General features: G+C 37.8%; 1 protein-coding gene across 1 annotated transcript in view; it reads right to left on the bottom strand.

Annotated features, from left to right (window-relative positions):
* Window positions 1-19,594, bottom strand: part of PITPNB (phosphatidylinositol transfer protein beta) — a 63,648-nt gene that overhangs the window by 3,049 nt on the left and 41,005 nt on the right. Inside the window, exons 8-10 of the mRNA XM_037510795.2 lie at window positions 17,736-17,813; window positions 5,366-5,476; window positions 3,649-3,771 (exon numbers count right to left, since the gene is read on the bottom strand). Of these exons, the coding sequence (XP_037366692.1) occupies window positions 3,649-3,771; window positions 5,366-5,476; window positions 17,736-17,813 (312 nt within the window). The remainder of the gene's footprint in view (window positions 1-3,648; window positions 3,772-5,365; window positions 5,477-17,735; window positions 17,814-19,594) is intronic.

A 19,594-nucleotide genomic window follows, 5' to 3' on the forward strand; every position in this document is an offset into this window, starting at 1 on the left:
GCAGTTGGCAGCAGATTTCTAAACTCAAACACTAAGAACTAGCTTGGAATTACTAAATGCAACTTTGTTCCACACATAAAAATCTTACAGGGTAACAACTCAAGTGTGTACTGACAATTTCTAAAATATGTTATCTCTTACATGCTAAAAATTAAGCCACATTTAAACACTTAGGCTCTGCTCAGCAAGTTAACTACCCATTACCAAAAAGGTGTTGGCTTTTAAACATTCTTTTTACCCAGGTCTTCACTTACACAGTTTGATATTGTCTCTGACCCTACAGGGGACTCATCTAGACATCAGCAGCCGACGTGCCTCGAACGGAACCCTTCTTACGCATCTAAACGTAAAATAAAATCATGAGCTGCTGAAATCACAGACTCTAAATTGGGTTAGCAAGCAAGGAGAGAAAAGATCTAGAAGAGCTTGTGAAGTGACTGCTGCGTGTTTGTAACCACACACACAATGAGAATGAAGTTCTGAGGCACCTCTAGGAATCTTGGTCAAAGAAAACCTTACAAAGGGCTTTTCTTACACAGTACAAAAAAAGATTTATCTATTCTTAAATCCAGGAAACAAAAACCTGCAGACTGTTGATGTAAAATTATCAAAGACAGCAAGGGAAAATGAAGCCTTCACCAATGTACTGTGAGAAAATGCCCAATGGTCTGGTTCGTATTTTCACAGTCCTCAGACTAGACTGTGGGCCAAGAGGGCGGCACCCCTGCTACTTCTGAGACCAGGGTCCCTCAGAGGAGTTCTTTATGTTGCTAGGAAAGGGTAGAACAAGAAGAAAAAGTGAGCACAAGAACACTGTGAAGTACACGAGGATGTGTCAGAAAGGGCAGACACGCAAAACAGCCTACAGAAAATTAAAAACAAAAACAAAAACAAAAACTCAATGAGAAAATTAAGAATAGATAGAAAAGGAACAAATGCAATAAACACTTTTCTAAAACTCAACACTCCTCTCCCATCCTCCACAGAAGTGCCAATTGAGAACACCCGGCATAATGCTGGCCCAAAGTATTCTCTTAGTTGCTGAGTATAACCCCAGTATTTCTCCACAGAATTACAGACAGGGACATTCCTCTCATAACTAACCTCTCAAGACATTCTTCCTTTCCTTCAGGATCAAAACCCATTTGAAAGAAATCCAATTCTTAAATACTCCTGAATTAAGAATTACAATGTATTAAAATTCTATCATCAGGTATTAGGGAACTAGGACTTTAAAAAAAAAAAAACCACTAAACAAAACAAAATGGGACATTCCTCTGTGGTGAAAAAAACTTGAAAATGTTAAGCCTCTTCAGGAGACAGGTGCTTTCTAGCAGGCGTTTTGACCTGCAGGCTTTATGCTGCCCAGATTTTGAAGATGCTCATAAACCAAATGTTAAGAACTCCAAGCAGCAGTTTTGTGGAAAATAAAAGTATTCACCAATGACCTAGAGCAAAATAACTGGGATTTTACATCAGGATGATCAGCAATTACTGCTGAAATTTGTCTTCAAATAGTCTTGAAATATTTAAGAAAATCCATGTACCCTCAACCCTAACCAATGATAGATTTCTACCAACTTCATGGAGATTTCAATGAGTTTGAGCCATGTGGATACAATAAGGATGATTACCTTCTAAAAAATTGGGCTTCTGTGTATTTTGCACCTTCTCCAGTGCAACTCCGCACTCATGAATAACTTACTCACATGGCAGGACAACTGCTGTTAAGTGGGAGTCACCATCTCCTCATCAGGGAACTCATTGTACTAACAATGGCACTGCTCTGTGTCCAGGTATCATGAGACTGAGAATTTATGAGGAAAAATAAGAGCACAACCCTGGGGGCAGTGGAGGACATAGCCAAAGTGTCTCCAAAGGTGCTTGAGATAGACCCGGTCAGAGCACCAACCAGGGAGGGCTCCATTCACCTCTCTTCAACCACAACCACTTTCCTCATGTTATGGGCATGCAGTTCTTCAGCATAAATATCAAAAAGAAAAGGCCTCCCTCCCCAAGAGTCTGAGCCTGATAATAAACACAACAGAAACAAGTCTGATTTATCTTAGTGCTGGCATATCCTTTTTGGCAATGCCAGGACTGTACCATAAGCTTAGTGAGAATGAGTGTAAATCATGCCGCCAGGTTTCTCTGAGGACTCGAGAACCTAGAGGGAGTGAAACCAGGCAAGGCAGGGGAAAAGCACCAAAACTGAGTGCAGTCAAGGGTGCCTTTTGAGAGCAGGGCCTCTGCCCCTTCAGAAGGAAAGACAAAGTGGGAGAGAGGCATGAAAAGAAAGACAGGAAGTACCCATGACTCGCTCTTGCCTGTTGAAGTATTCTGCCTAGGGTTAAGTCTTAAAAAAGAGGGTGAAGGAGTCTTCCAAGAGTGCCATTTTATTACCCTACTCCCAAGATTCAGAACTCAGAGTTATACTACTACATGAGAAAATGAAATCAAAGAGGCTTCCACTGGCTGGCCTAAAAATCAAACCCCAATTTATAACATTGTCTCTATGGGAAAACACTCACCAATTAAACAAATTTCGACTTAAAATTTTTGGAACAAAATCTATTCATAAGCTGGAGACTGTCTGAAGTTTACTTTATGTATAAGATAAGGTTAAAACATTTTATTGCCTTATAAAGAAAATATGTCCTAGTCCTCTCCGAAGGTTTGTATAAAGCTAATTAGAAGCAGATCTGCTGTAATCACCAAAAGTAAGCAATTTTAAACACAGATTCTTTATGATGCGATGTGCCAGACAAATAGATTTCCTTGTGTGCCAAAGAACCTGATTTGCTGCCATTCTCCTGTGATTAAATAGAGTTCCTGCCTCACACACAGGCATTCGTCAAACACTCTCGCCTGCGGGGCTTCCAAAACTGGGACTGCTGGCAGAACTCTAGATGACTGCATGGAAACCACGAGTCTGTCTTGAACATTCCTTGGGTTCATTTCCCCGTGGGGCCTTACTTTCAACTAAAAAGAAGTGTAGCCCAGAGCAAAAGCAAAACCAGATATGTGCAAAAGAAAGTCAGGGAAGAATCTGTCCTTGAGAGACTGATGATACTCAATTGGTGGCAAGGAAAAGGTTGGGGCTTTAACTGAAAGGCTGATGCTGATCCTAGCACATGGATCACAGGAACTTCTGCCTGATGCTAATGGAGACATAAGGACCCCTGCTAGTTGTGGAGGAGGGAAGACATTTCTGGAATCAGTGACAATAACACTAGCCTTATCTTTCCTATAGAAGAAGGAATTAGGACTCGCTGTGCTTACATTAATAACTTACTGTGTTAACAAAGTGAGCCAAGGCAACTTGGTCTGATTAAGTGAGTGGCTAAAAGAACTGTGAGCCAGGTACTATCACAGAAAAGTAATGCATGAAAAAGAATACAAAACCATTCCAGGAAACAAATTCTTATCAAGAAAGCTCAAGCCTACTTTCATGAAAGATGCTCAACAAAAAAGAAATTGGAACATGTGAAGGGATATTAGTACTTAAGAAACTTAATTTTGGAGAATACATAGATTAAGGAATGGCTTTTAATACTACTCCTCTTCATTCTAAGTTTATACTTACTAAGTACACAGAGTTTGAGAAAGGAGGAAATTAGAGAATTTCCAAAGAAAGGGAAATCTTACTGTTTCTAGTTCTTTCTGTGTTTCATCTTCCATTCTTCTAATGTCTTCCATCGTCAGATCAATCCACTTGTCAATCCAACAAAAAAGCTGGCGGTGAAAGTTTGTAAATATCCTTTTTTCTTGCTTTAAAATAAAGAAGAAAAGTAGTATAAGATGGCAAAAAAAAAAGATTAATGACATATTAACTGTATGTTCCCCAATTAGCCCATTAAATTCGATAAATACTTGGTTTGAAAAGACTACTCTATGGCAATTAGAGGAATTTTAATTATCTATTTAACCAAATAAAAATTTTCCTATGAAAAGTGAAACAATTTCTCCTTGCAAAACGGTAGCATTCTCTAGCAGAAACTATTTGTGCATGTTCTGATTCAACATAAACTCCTGCTGAACCTGATTTATTTTTACCTTTCACTAAATGCCAATGACCAAAGGTCAACTCAATTTTTTTCTGCTATGAAACTATACATTGTCATTCTTAATTTCTCTGCAACTCAAAAGAATACTGTGAGATGGGATATAAAAATGCACTGAAAGAAATGAGCCTTGGGGTCTTTGAAGTAGTATTTAATAAATTAAGAACTCTATGCTCTCAGTTAATTTTCTACTCCAATGCTACTGCTACTATATATATATACTAATAAACTCATGTAGATAATTACTGGTTTTAATTTTTGAATTATTTAATTTTTACTAAACTTCCCCCGAGACAGAAAAGTGCAGTGAACAGTGAGTATTTCAGTACTTTAGTATTTCAGTACTTTTTGGACTGTCTTCCATATTTAGTTTTTTTTTTCCCCTCACAAACAGAAGGGACTTCATCAATTACATGTGTGACTTATATTTATCAAAACTGGATTGTTAATGTATGATTATGATCCAAGAGGAAGGAAGGAAGCCAAAATTTAGAGTGCCCACTATGGGGCCAACTGCAAGCAGGCCCAAGAATAATCAAAGTTTCCAGTACTCTTAAAGGTCTTTTTTAAAATAAAATGTTACAACAGTTATAGTATTAACAAGTAGACAAGTTATGGTGAAACCCAAACACAACTAGTCACAGGTTCAGCGATACAACAGGGGGCTTCTTTATACTGACTACTGGGATAATATTCACAGGAAAAGCAATGAACAAAGGCTCTCTGCAAGCTCTGCATGTGTTTACAACCATGTGCATTTATACAACTGCAATCCCCAACCCCATCACACTGCCCATGTTACTTCTAAGAAGTAAAATGAAGCAATTAGAACTGGACCCCCAGATTATGTCACCCTAGGTCCTATTCTCAGTCACGGTTGCCAAAGGAGATATCACACAAGAAAGTGCAAAGCACACAATGTGTAATGTCAGGGAAGATCTGTGTGGAGGGCAGTGCGAAGGTGGAACTTCCCGCTTAGCAGGCAAGTCCTGCCCTTTCCTTCAGCCAAAATTGGAGCTCCAGGCCCCTATGGCTCTCTAAGAAGAGCTGGGCAAACCATCAGGGAAGTACTTTGAACACAAAAACTGCTATGCTCTTGCCCAAAGTCAACCCCTTAAAATCTCTGCTGGCATCTATCTTTGCTTTTGTGAGGGAAAAACAGAAGGGCAGAGAGGAATTATACAGGGACATTCATTTTTACCTTGTAAAGGAGGGGAAAAAGTGATAGCAGAAAACACCCATTAGTAGGGATCTTAAATCTTAACCTAAATTCAAGTCATCAAATTTTGAACAGATTTTACCTTCTGAATGAAGTTTTCTACTTTGCTTTGCAGTCCCCACCACTTGAATTTGATAGTCACCAGCTTATAGGCACACATCTGAGGACAGTCAGGGTTGTTTGCCAGCTCCTTCTAGATGAGGAGAATTGAAAGAGAGAAATCGTGAGATAAATTTTTATGTTTTGATTAAAATTGACTGTTGTATAATGACATCACAGACATACATGAAGAAAATTACAGTCTCATATGTGTTTAATTCAGGTATTTGGAAATTCCAAATTGTTTTAGCAAAAGCGGCGGTATTCCCCTACTGCAAACCCTCCTTCCACAGATGTAGTTACTTCCTGGCTCCACAGTTTAATAGGCACATTGCTTTGCCTCAGATTACACTATTCATACCTCATATTAAATACCAAATTCTATTCACATCCTATCAGTGGTGAGTCTTTAGTATATAAGAGTTCTCATAACATCATTATCATACTCCCACTGTGGATGTGGTGAGGCACAATAAAAAACAATGAGTCGGTTTAGTCATCATCTGTGTCTTCAAAACACTGGCAAGTAGAGTGGCACTGTGTTTTAACTGAGGATTTTCAATAGAAGGGGTATACTGAAAGGGATGCAGCAGGAAAAATAATCTATAATTATCAATATCTGAAGGCAAATCCCATACACATCTGGACTTTAATTTCCACCAGTGATTACCTCAGTTTAAGTGGTGTAGTTAAGGAATCAAATCATATGTTGTTATACAAAGAAAGGAAAAAAACCTTTTTTTTTTTTTTTTTTAAATAAAGTAAGGCAGAGGTGGAGGGATTATTTGGATTGAAAGAGACATAACATAATGTTCGTAATTTATTTTCAGAAAAAACTGTACCCTTAGATTATTTTACCCTAGGGTCAGGATATAAAAATTCACTGTGAATTTTTAGGTTCACCCAAAATATGTTATGATATGTATTTGTGTGGAAAGCGGAAGAGAGAGTAGGAGGAAAAGGGAGAGGAGAAAAAGACAGCAAAGTGTTCACAACTGCTGAATCTAGGTGGAGGTATTCACTGTTCTATTGTCTTTTTGCTAGTTTTTAAATTTTTCATTATAAAAATTGGGCAGGGGGGGATTGCAACCTATGGCATTACTGACAATTTCTGTGGAAAGTATTGCAGGCTTCTGCCTCAGTAACTTCAATACACTAGCTTATTATTTGGGGGGAAGGCATGAATGAAGGGGTAAACCACAAGTCTGTACACATCACTGCTTGCACAATGGACCCACTTAGCATTACGGTTCCTCCAAGGTGCTGTGTGCAGAGGCACAAACACTCGTGAGCTGCCTCAGAAGAGGCCTGGGACAGGCTCACAGCACTGAGCCAATGCATAAACTGTCCGCTTCTGAAGCTCACAGCCTATTTACAAGTATTCTTCCCTTCTTCACCTCTGTTCTCTCCCAGTGCTCAAGACATTAATGTTGCCATCAGTCATACTGGTGTGCCAATGTCATGTCAAATCCAACTCATCTGCATATCCAACATTCAATGAGTTCATTGTTAGCAAATATTCTTTCAATCCAGGTATATATAAATTAAAAAATTTTAAAAACATCTAGGTCTTATTTTAAAAACTTCGAGATTATTCTTCATTAATGTATTGATAGCATAAGACCACGCTTTCTCCCAAACTCTCAATAATGATTCAGTTTCAAGTGAATTTTAAGGATACTATGTATGAAAATATTTTATCTTGGTATTAATAATAGGACTCAAAATTCTGTAGAGTCCTGCATGATTGGTCAACTTTTTGCAGGAAATCTCTTCTGTAAAAACATTTCATCTTCTGAATAGCGACCTAGTCACATGGGTTAAATCAATGAAGTAAAAGAGCATTTAAATAAAAATATTACATTCAGGTGAGTTCTGTCAACAATGAACTTCAATTAGCAAGATTAGTACTATTTTTTTCATGACTTCTCTGCCATGAAACAGCACCATTGTGAAAATTCAGTTCATATGTGTATTTTACGCAAACATACACATCATATTTTATGAATAGGTTTAATATAATAATTATTAAGTGGTTGCCATTTACAACCCAATCTATGCTAGGCATTGTTAGAGGATATGAAAGTGGCTGGCAGAGAGGTCAGGAATTATGTATATAAATAACAATAAATCATTGCCCTTGGTCCAAACAATCTCTATCAGAAAGGCCACCCTTTAGATCTACAGCCCTGGGCTAGTATCTCTTATTTCTTCACACCCCCAAACCTGAAACCCCATGCACGTTACGTAACCCAGGTTTCTATGTACAAAAATGGTCAGAGCCTACCACAGGGCAGAACTAACCCTATAATGACAAGGCTGGTCTTTCAGAGATTATTTTTTCAATAAGCAATGAGTCAGAGTTGAGAACTCTTTTACTCAATGAGTGTCACTGAACTTCAGTGAAACACCATTTGGGTATATATAGAATACAGTCAGGGAAATGGTGAGATACATCTGCTAAACAGCAGTGCTAGTCTTGGGAATAAGGGGACTTGGGTTGCAGTTTCCATTCACAAGTAATGTCCTATATAAGGTGCACAGAATCCTTAATGTCTCTGGGCCTTGCTTCTCTGTGAAAGGAAAGCTAGGCTCTATCAGAGTTTTTCGATTTCTATTCATGACACTAAAAAGCAGAGATGGGTGAGGGTCAAGGGTCAAGGCTGTCTAAGGCTGCAGGTAAGTACACGTTCTTTAGATATCCACTGGCTTGTCTTAAATCTTCTATAATTTTACATTCCAGTCCACAGTATGCTTGCAATTAACAAAATGTCCCCCTACCCACTTACACTCAGGCCAAGTTTCCTCTGGTTGAGAACCTCTGATGTACCACTAGCTCTAATACACATTTCAAATAGGACATTCCAAGAGCCTATTAATTATGAGCTGCTGATAGCTTCTTATTGAAGCTCCAAATCACTGGACACCTTGTGCTGAATGAAAACTTCTTGGTGCTTCTAGTGAAACACTGACTCTTTAGAACTCTCCCGTTGTATAAAAACAGCAGGATGAAGCATGGTTCTAATTAAAGAGTAAGCTATATTTAATACAAACATGCCTACACCAAACTTTGACTCCAGGAACAGTGCACAAACACGTGACTTTGACAATTACCCAAGTTTGTTTCTCACATTTTTCCTAGCGACTCTTGCAGTTTATTCAAATAAATTAAGGTAATACTGGTAATTTATAAAGTAACACTGATCTACAAAATTACTTTAAAAGTCATAAATGATGGGAGAAAAAAAGAACCAGTTGTCTAAGCTATCTTCCCTAGATCTAAAATGTGCATTCAGTTTCAATCTGTTTTTTGTTTTCCAGCCAACTTACAAATAATTATTAAGGGGGAAAAAAAAAAGTTTAGGGAAGAATTTGTAAACCAATTTAAAAAACACACCAGTCAACAGTCTGCTGCCTTTATTTCACTGCCTAATTCGCCACAAAATTCTCTCAGTGTAAAATGACTTATAAACATAACAGCAGCTATGCTCCAAAACAAAGCTGAGACCATTAGAAACATATTTCTATTTGTTTATTATTATTAATTATAATTATTATTAATATATGTGATATTTTAAGGCCTGACTCAAATCTAAAAAGGACATATGTGAGTCACCTCATAGCTTGAGCCTGGTCTTACAACTAGTGATTTAACTGAGAAAATGTCTTTGAAAGCCACACTTTATGACCAAAACAGAAAATAGTGAAATTGCCTAAATGTAGTAGGTAAAGCCTTCTGGCACCATCTTTTTGGGGTGGAATCTGAATCTTAAAGAATCTTAAAGCTGTCCATAACCTAAGCATAACGATATGTCCACTTTCAGAAAGGTATCCCAGTTCATCAGGTAAGAAAACAAAAACACTCTAGATTTATTTATAACAGCAAAGGCCTGGATTATTAACCTAAATACCCACCAAAGGTGAGTGGCAAAACACCTCATAGGTTTTCCAAACAATGGGCTACTTAAAGCTATTAAAAACCATCTTTTCAAAGAACAGTTAACAACTTGAGGGGGGAAGGGAAAGCATAACATGAATATAAATAGGTATCAATGTATGGTAGGAACACAAATTAGAAAAAATAAATAGCAATAATTGATAAGACTACAACTGATTTTTTTCCTTCTATACACAACTCTTTATTTTCAAAATTAAAGAAACATGTCACTTTGTAATCAGAGAAATTCCTAATATCCTTAGAAAAAAGACTCAAAAAGGTTGTGCCCTCCTTTGAGTATTTTACCACCAAGTTTTACTCTGCCTTAAATTATCTGGGGAGTCTATTTCAAATTTTCATTCTTTTTTTGACTATAATCAAATGATCTCCTATCTTTTTTTATCTTTAATAAATTAAAGCTAAATAAAACCAAGCTAAAATATGAAGATCTTTATAGTTCAGTCCCTATTTAATTTTTCCTAATTCTAATTAAACTTCTAAAGCAAAAGCAAGGCATAAAATATAACCAACACTTCAGCATTATCAGAAATACACATTTTGAAGACATGTACAAAAAAAGTCTCAACAGCACAAATATTTGGTATTCCATATCCAGAGGAATATTCTAGGATTCACAGAACCCAAAGGAGCTACAGCTTCTCTTTCCAGTCTTCAGCAGGCTTACCATTGGGGCAGAAAACATGCAAATGCTTTCTAAGTCTTTCCTTTTCATTAGTTAATAACCCAAAAACAAAACCAGAATCTGAATTTAGATCTTCACACTAAAATTCTAATCTAGTCCAAACCAGTATTTCCAAACTTAGAGCAAAATGGGATTAACTCCTATAGGAGTAAATAAAAGTTATTTTGCTGATAAACACAAGTTTCATATAGATTAAAGCATGAATATTTAAAAGAACAATTGAAAATAGAAGGTAAAGACTGGTTTGTTACCAAGAGAAAAGAACAATCAGAAGTTCTATAAAATGAAAGTTGTGAGCTAAATGAAGAACCCCAAATTATGACTCATCTTTCCATAATTTAAATTTTGTCTGGAATAGAGCAAGCACTAGCTAGTTGTGAAATGTTTCCAAAACTGTATTTAAAAAGTCTGTATTTCACTGAATTCCTTACATTTCATGTTTCTAACTATAAATGAAACCCCTAAACTCAAATCATGTTTTTAATTTAACGATGCATATTAGGTTACTCTGAGGTATGTGGAGGAGGCCTAGGGGGGAGTAATGTATACTGGAGCCACACAACACAACTAAACAAAACACAGCATGTTTAACTGGAATCGTGAGCAATCAGCCCATGCTATCCACAAGAACTAGTTTCTTGTGACAAACAAAAATATATACAAATGTAAGAGAATTAAAAAAAAAACAAAACAAAATACCTAAAAGCACCCTAGAACTCATTTTCTAAAACTGTCGTCATATCTGTCTTGTGCTACATGTTGACTCCACATATGCTTTTTCCTATTTAAAATATATTGGGATGAAGGTGAAGTAGGTAAATGCTACATTGAACCAGAGTTAATATTTTGCAAGACACAGCAGTTTCTATAAGGTTCATATTCTCGTCATATTTTAATTTTTTAATTCTTGGCAACCTGAATGCTCAATTTCAGCTGCTGATTTCCGAAGTTTCCAATCCAAATTTCACTAGGAAAGTTAAAAATAAAGCATTGCTGGTGCTGTTGCCAATGGATGCATGAAGTAAATATCAACACAAGATTACAGAATACAAGTGAAGTATACCGAAATTTCACGCAAAACCCAGACTGCCCAACTCACAGCCATTTCCTCAATTTTGTTTAGATTTTGGTAGTCATTTGGACAGACCACTTTGGACATTATATTCTCTGTAAATACATGGTAAGTCCAACATTTGATTGATTTTTTATTTGGTTTAAGACAGCTATCTTGAATCCAGCAAATACTTACTGTCTACTTTGAGTAAACCCCTGTTTACTGTAAACAGAGTAAACCAGGCACTGCCACATACAAATAAGTTAGACACAGAGCCAGTGGCTTATAATTCTCTGAGAAACAAGGGCCAAAGAAAGGAAGAAAGAAAGAGTGAACACATAAACCACCAGCCTGACACAAGACATAGCAAGTAACCTGAGAAGGTCATCAAGAAAGAACTTTAGTAGGGTTCAGCGATGGGAGATCCCTATCTGGGGGTGAATGGGAAATGTTAAATGGTATAAGGTGAGATAAATTCAAAAGATTAAAAAACTGTAGATTAAACTAATTACACACAAAGTAGCCAAAAAGAAATTAAGACAGGAAAGCTTACTGCAAGAAGATAATTAGTTGCATTTTTTCATATCTCCAAACTTCATATTTCTGTAGCTCACACCCATTTTATTAATCAGAACTATGACTTGTGTGTCATGTTTGTGTGCAATTACTCTAGGAGTGATACAATGTACAAGTAGAACCAGAAGAAGTGCATCCTTCAAATGAAGTTGATGAAGAAAACTTTATGTTCGTGACAGTGTCTGTACTGCTAAATCACTTCTTAAACCAGAATAAGACATTTCCTCCATCCATGGCTTTCCCTGAGAAGTGCAGCATTCAGTATCCAAGATGAGGCTAGAACTACTCATGTACTGCTCTTTGAAATCCTTCTTTGATATGCTTTGTATGAATTCCAAAATTAAGACAGACTAAGTGTTAAATACTTATTTTTTTTAAAGATTTATTTATTTATGCATGTAAGGGCTGGGGTATAGGCCAGAGGTGTGGGGGGTGAGAGAACTCACCAGAGACAGAGTGGGGAGCAGAACAGGCAGACCGACTGAAACACACTGCTGAGGGGAGCAGCAGGCGAGGCAGGAGAGTTCTGCTGCGCCATGTGGGTTGCTCCCTGGCTGGCCGGGGATTGAACTTAAGCTGCAGAGGCTGTGGATAGTTTCACAGGTTGCGTCTTAACCCCGTGCGCCCCCAGGGAGGCCCTAAATACTTACTTTTTTCTACCGAATTGAAAACCTAGTTGTCACACCAGGTATTAACCAACCAACCAACCAACCAACCAACCAACCAACCAACCAACCAACCAACCAGCAAACCCAGCCATAACTTAAAGTCTGCTTTATTATACATAATCCACGTGCTCTAGTCACAAATTAACTATAAACCCCTTTATGCCACCCACTATGTGGTTTCAAAAGTTTTAAATGCCTTTCTGGGACTCACAACCATATCTAGATGAAGGTACAAGAGCATCCTGTCTTTCTTTTCAGGCAGCCATCGGTAAAGGGCAGTACTCATCAACCTCTTAAGAATGCTCTCAGTCACTTTCCTGCCAGTCTCCATCTCAGAGATTAACACAGCTGGATTTAAACTTCTAACTCATCCATGGCCAACAGAACTCTCTGGTATGCTTAGGCCAATGACAACCAGGCTATTACTATCCTTTCACAGACACAGGTGGGAAAAGAAGTCTTGGTAGCTTAGCAGGAGACAAATTAGAGTCCCTATAATCCACAAACATGGCTGCCTCCCATTGGCTTGGAGGCTACAGAATGGCCTCTATGGGAATTGTAAAATGAGTATAAAGTATATGATTGAGCTTGTAAATTGTATGACCAACTACGCTTGTAGGTCAATCTCCAACTGCCAGGGCTTTTGCTCTGACTGGAGTTAACATAGAAGCTAAAAAGTATATGCCTTTATGATTAAGAGCATATACACACCACTGTTTCTAGGCCAATTTCTTTATCTGACCTGGTCCCTTTATACTTCAATGTTCAACACTGGCAAAGACTTCAGAGACCTGTCAAGCACTGTTAAGGACTGAAGCTTTGGCAAAGCCGCCTACAGAGACCTTTACTGGTTTAATTATTAACTAATGTATATATGTAGACAGAAATTTAAGTCTTTGTGAGGTATATGGATTAAATGAAGAAATGAGGTTTTAACATTGGATAAAAATGATACCATAATCTTTTAACAATGGTGTTTCAATTTATTTAAATGACTCCTCACCAGATTGGGGGGGGGGACTGGAAAACTAAAGGAATCTACATGCAAAATGCTTTTCACAAACCATTGGAATATGTAGTCAAAATGTCACAAAACACAAAAAGTCTGCCAAACCCAAATGAACCAATATATACACATGCAAACACAAACATGCATGTACTGTGCTACAGAGAAGCAAGACATTGGGTCATGAGAAACACAATCTGGCCTGAAACAAAAATCTTTTTTCATGTTACACACACAGATTCTAAATGGAGTGTTCAAACCCTAAAGAACAAAATATAATTCATGTGCTCAGATTTTGAAGATTCCCTTTAGAAATTCTCTTTTCAATTAAGGACTACCTATCTGGGTTTATAGATTTTTCTTAAAAAAAAGTATGTATCATACTAGTGGCTAGAACAAACCAATAAAAGGGTCTGTATTCTTAACAGATGTGGAAAATAGGAAAACTTACTCCCTAGCAACTCCATGGTTCCCTGCTAGCAAAGGTTCTCTAAACTGTGTGGTCTCTGTACTCATTAAGCACCACATAATCTTGAAGGGTGGGAGCGGGGGTAAAGACAGGTGAACCAGAATAACAACAGTACCCTGGAACCAACAGTACCCTGGATACTAGAGAAGAGGAGTGTTACGTGTCATAACAGATAGCATATTTATTATTTGACTTGAGATAATAAAATCCTTTTATTTTCAGGAGAGGGAAAAGCACAAGGAACTATGGTGATGGTGTACAGGTAAATTGGTAGTGGGAATTTTACAGGGACTACAACTGAGAGGAGAAAGCAAATATTGTACAAAAATGAACAATGATAAAATATATAAATACATTTAAAAATAAATGATTTTAAGAAACCCTTTTATTTTCGAAGACAAAAATCATGATGACAATGATTAAGGGCTATCGTATATCATGCATTTCCTCTGTGTTGGACATGTAACATTAATAACTTCAATTAATCAACTAACTCAGCAATGTTCTGAGTCAGTTATTAACATACCCATTTTAGAGATGTGCAAACAGGTTCAGTTAGGTTACATAATTTATGTTTACAACTGTGACAAATTCATGACAGGTTTCTAATGGATCTCCTATAGGGCTACAGACTCCCGGACCATTAGAAATGAACCACTGATATTAACAAGAATCAAGAATTCTGGCAAATGCATGAATTCAGAGAGCCATACAACTGCCATGATGCACAAGGGCATAAGAGGTGCAGAGTGATGACTTAGGAGTTATGGGATTGAATCTGTTATTTTTGCACTTCCTACAATTTCTATGACTAGCACGAATATCTGCTACAGAAATGGCAGATATTCTGCTGTTTCTCCTACAACTATTATCTATGTTTCTCTGGCCAAATTTCTCATCTATAAAATGAAGCAGTTGTACTTGACCACTGGAAAGTTGTGAAGATTCAATCTGACTCTATATAGTACCTTATATGGCATCAAGGAAAAGTTTCATTTCCCCTATCCAGTCCGGCGCAGACAATCAGCAAATACTGCAATACTCGAGAAGGAAAACACCACTGTGAAATAAGTAAGGAAAAGTTCCAAAGCCTTGAGTGAACTTTGGAATTTGTACTTTAGACTGAAGGGTGAGGTGGTATAATGCCTGAGAGGTCTTCAGAAACAGTTATACACCTACTATGGAGCGCTTAAAGAGGAGCAACCTTACATACAATTATGAATAAGTAGGTTCACCACAAGCTCTAGTCTTCCTTTTGGTCCTAATAACCATGTATTTCTTCCCTATCCTCATAATTCAGAAGTATAGAATCTACAATTATCATCTTTCCCCAGTGCTACCTTCAGGGCCAGGATGAGTACAGTTTTTGACAAACGGGGCCTGCTGAACAGTTATAGGAGATACTGATAAGATTGGGTCAGTTCTTAGGTGCCTATATTTCTGTATGTTACATGATGAGTTATCCTTCTTATTCCCATTTTCCTTCATAGCAGTTTAATTTTTATTCTTAATTATCTTACTTATTTCTGAGGTCAAGGTAATTCACTGAAATTCAGGTAACCAGTAACTCAGTTTGCTAGAATATCTGCATCTACCATCATCTGGCTAAAGTTAATCACCAACGGGAAAATGAATAGAAAGTTTACACTATTAACCAGTATTTTCCTAGAAAAATACTACGCTATTGTTAACACACACACACACACACACACACACACACACACACACACGGCGGGGGGGGAGTGCTATATAACACAACCTGAAAAAATGTGAAATTCACATTTTCTAAAAACTGAATCTAATCTAGAATTTTAAATAATCGTTATAATAAAAGACAATGCAATGTTAGTTACAAAGGAAAAAATCATAAATAAAAACTACAAGTATTCCAGGGTTCTAAAAGGTTGGTAGCTAGGTAAAGTCTTTTTTTTTTTTTTTTAAAAGATTTATTTATTTACACAAGCACTGGGTACAGTCAAAAGTGCCGGAGGGTGAGAGAATTCACCAGAGTCAGAGCGGAAAGCAGAGCAGGCAGAGTGACAAAGTACACTGCTGAGGGGAGTAGCAGGTGGCAGGAGAGGTCTGCGCACCATGTGGGACCCTCACCCAGCGGCCAGGGATCGAACCGGCACTGCAGAGGCTGCGGGCGGCTTCGCAACCCAGCGCTCAAACACTGCGCCACCAGGGAGGCCCTAGGTAAAGTCTTAATGTCAAATTACTTTTGTTGTCTTTTATAAAACTGATTAAGAACTCCTAGAGGTAACATTTGCGTCCAAACATAATAGGCCACCATGTAATGTAACATTGCCTTTTCAAGTTTATATTTGGAAAATAAACAATTACAAAAAAACTCAGTATTTAATTTACCTGAGTCTCAACCTCATGACTCTCTTGCCTATAAAAGTATGATCAGCTAAAGAGTATTACTTACTGATGCAAGGTGGTCTTTTAGAAGATGTGGCAAATTAACAAGCAGACACCTGTCTTTTCTAGCATGGCACTCTCTTTTAAGTCAGTGTTAAATCTCAAAGAAGAAAGGCTCTTGAGAACTCATGCAGGGCAAGTTCTAAAGTTTACAACTAGAAATTTGAAAAAGGGTAGGGAAATTTTAGTCCTCTATAGTAACTTTAGAACACATTTTGTTCCTTAATTTTTAAGTGACATCACTTTCTGGGTATTAAAAGTCTACAGTGTGGTCATTTAACTGTGAGATCTTGAACTGAACTCTAACCAGAGAACAAATGCACAAATAAGGGAATTATGAACCATTTCTTATAGAACAAAGTAGACCCATTTTCATTTCAACTGACATGCAAGACAGTTCACGAAACAATTTGACACCCACAGAGAACCACTCAATGGGTTATTGGTGGAGTTGTTACAGTAATCTGCAAGCTATAGCCAACACCTAGACATCTTGTATCAATGACCTGTGACTGGCTCCAGCATAAACAGATGGGTTACCAAGTAAAATCTTGCTTATGGAAAATCTACTCTGGCTTGTTTTGGATCTTACACTCTTCTTCTTTTGTCAAGTTAGTTGTAATAACCTATGTCATCACCATATTAAATCTTTTTTAAGGGCTTGGCAATCAGTTCAGTGATCTCTTTAGAGTGTATAACACTCTACTTAAATTACTATCATAACCTTGCTTTTCTCACTTCCATGAGTCAAGTAAGGTTGTGTTTTTTACCAGAAAATAAATATTTGCTATCAATATTGTTCTCTGGTGTCCTGCGTTCCCAAAACATAACTATTAAAAAGCTAGGAACATGAGTTTGGTGACGGAAAACTCCTTAGTTTTTACTAAGACTAAATTTAAACTATAAACCTTCATTTAACATGGATTGCTGTACTGCTTTAAGTCTCAAAAGAGAACATTTCAATCTCCAAAGACTAACTCAGTTGTCTCTTTTAAGAGTTATCAGAATAGGGCCTCCCCGGTGGCGCAGTGGTTGAGCGCTGGGTTGCGAAGCTGCCTGCAGCCTCTGCAGCGCCGGTTCGATCCCCAGCCACCAGGGAGGGTCCCACATGGCGCGCAGACCTCTCCTGCCGCCCGCTGCTCCCCCCCAGCAGTGTACTTAATCTGTCTGCCTGTTCTGCTCTCTGCTCTGGCTCTGGTGAATTCTCTCACCCTCCCGTGCTTCTGACTGTACCCAGTGCTTGTATAAATAAATAAATTAATTTAAAAAAAAAAAAAAAAAAAAAAAGTTATCAGAATAGCATTATGCTGAAAATGACAGTCTGGCTATGTTCTGTTTGTTAATCAGCACAGACTTGCTGGCCAACTGCAACTGGCTGTAAGTCCTTATCGCAAATAAAACTATTTTCGAGCCATTTCTATTTTTCACTTAAACATCACCAGCTCTTCCAGACTCAGGACCTGTCAAGTGTTCTGCTGCCAAGACTCTGCCTGTCAGAAAGGTCAGCATCCAGTACCTTCCAGTTGGGTCCCAAAGGGCCTCTCTTGGTCTTGACTGACTGGAATAATGCTGGGTCTTCATCAGCTTTGTAGTCCTGCAAAGCAAAACAAAGTCAGAGGCAGAGAAGAAAACCAGAGAAAATTCTTAAACCTTGCCAGAACAGCTCTTTGCAGCTACTAAAACACATGACAGAAACCAATTAGGTTTACTGGCTTTTATATAAAAGTTAGAAAATGCTTCTATATGATATTTAGTTTTTGGTATGGTTTGGTTTGGCAAGCCTTTTAAAATTAGCAGTCCACCAATGCCTGGTTAATTACCAGAGAGTTACCTCCAAGAATAAATCTCCATTTTCCAATAGCTTCAGCATTTTGACATACTTCTAAGCATTTCAGAAACAAAACACACCCATTGCAGTTTTGACAATACCCGTAAATGAGAACGGACCCTAACACCTACATGGGAGCAACTACTATAACTGAAAACACAGATGAAAACTGCTGATCCCATGGTGTGCCCCACCTCTCTGTGCAGATGGTTGGGTCTGTGGTATATGCACCAATTAGCAGGCCAGCCTCTCCAAACCCTTGTTCACAGAGCCATGGGATGTACATAACTTGGCTTCCTCATGGAAGACAGACTGCACTCATATTAGTATTTCATTGTTAGAGGAGGTGAGGAAGAGATTTATGACTCTGTAATGGAACTACCTTAGTTATATTATGCCATAGGGAAATGCTCCTAAAATTTAAGTTTTATGTAAGGTTCTATCATTTGTAAATTCTATTCTCTTAATATCCTATTCCTTTTAGAATAGGGGAAATGAAAGGACTAAATCTTTTAAATCCTATTTGCTTTATAAAAGTCCTTTAATCATCACACACACACACACACACACACACACACACACACACAATCTACACATAGAAACAAAAAAAATTGCTTTTGAAGACCTGGCATCCAGATTTAAGTAAAAGAGTTGTAATGGTAATAATGAAAAGAATTCTGCTGGTCAGTTGCAAATACCACAAAGGAAGAGCCTCTTCCTTTTTAAGCCAGAAATAACAGAGGTGCTTCACAGTACTTAGGGAGGGACCACATACTTTGGGAAAACTGCCCAGACAAGCCAAATATGAAAAAGCATTGTTGTAGAGATAAGGGCATTGCAAGCACTGAACATACTTCAAATATAATACAAACTTCGACAAGTCAAAGAAAGCAAGCTGAGTAGCAGTCAACCAAGACTGAACAGTTACTCAGCAAATCATATATGTTAATGATTCCTAACTAAATAATGTAAAGAAAGGAAAATGTGAGGTTCAGGTAGAAAACAGAAATTTAAAGAAAGATAATTGGGTAAATATGTGACCATGAACTCAACGTCTGAAGGTTGTCTTCTAAGACGCTATAAGAAAGTCCAACAATGGGCTAAATTACAGAAGCAAACCTACCCGGCCACAATAAGCCTTATGTTTAAAAATCCGCAGTGTGGCGTGGCCACAGGCATTAGGTCAGTCAGCACTATCCAGGAACAACAAACTGGGCTGAGCCAATGGCAAGGAATCTGACAGCTAGAGTCACACCCTAAAAATTAACAACTTCACTGCTGACTGAGAAAAATCAACTGTTTGGTGGTTTCAAGACCTGGATTCACAGTGAGAAATTACCTACCCCACTAACATAACAAACTGCATGCCTCTATAGACCATTTCCTTCTAGGTCAGAGGCTTTGCAATTAAAACCCAGAATCGGGCTCACTTTTCTCCAAAGCTGAAAATGTTTAACATTATATCCAATAATCACTTTTGGTATCATTTCCCTTAATGAAGTCTATTTCTTGAACTAGAACTTCTTTTCCTGAAGAAGGACATGTAC

Source organism: Talpa occidentalis, unplaced genomic scaffold (assembly GCF_014898055.3).
Source record: "Talpa occidentalis isolate TD23 unplaced genomic scaffold, MPIMG_talOcc4v2.1 talOcc4.14, whole genome shotgun sequence".
In the NCBI taxonomy this organism is placed as follows: Eukaryota; Metazoa; Chordata; class Mammalia; order Eulipotyphla; family Talpidae; genus Talpa; species Talpa occidentalis.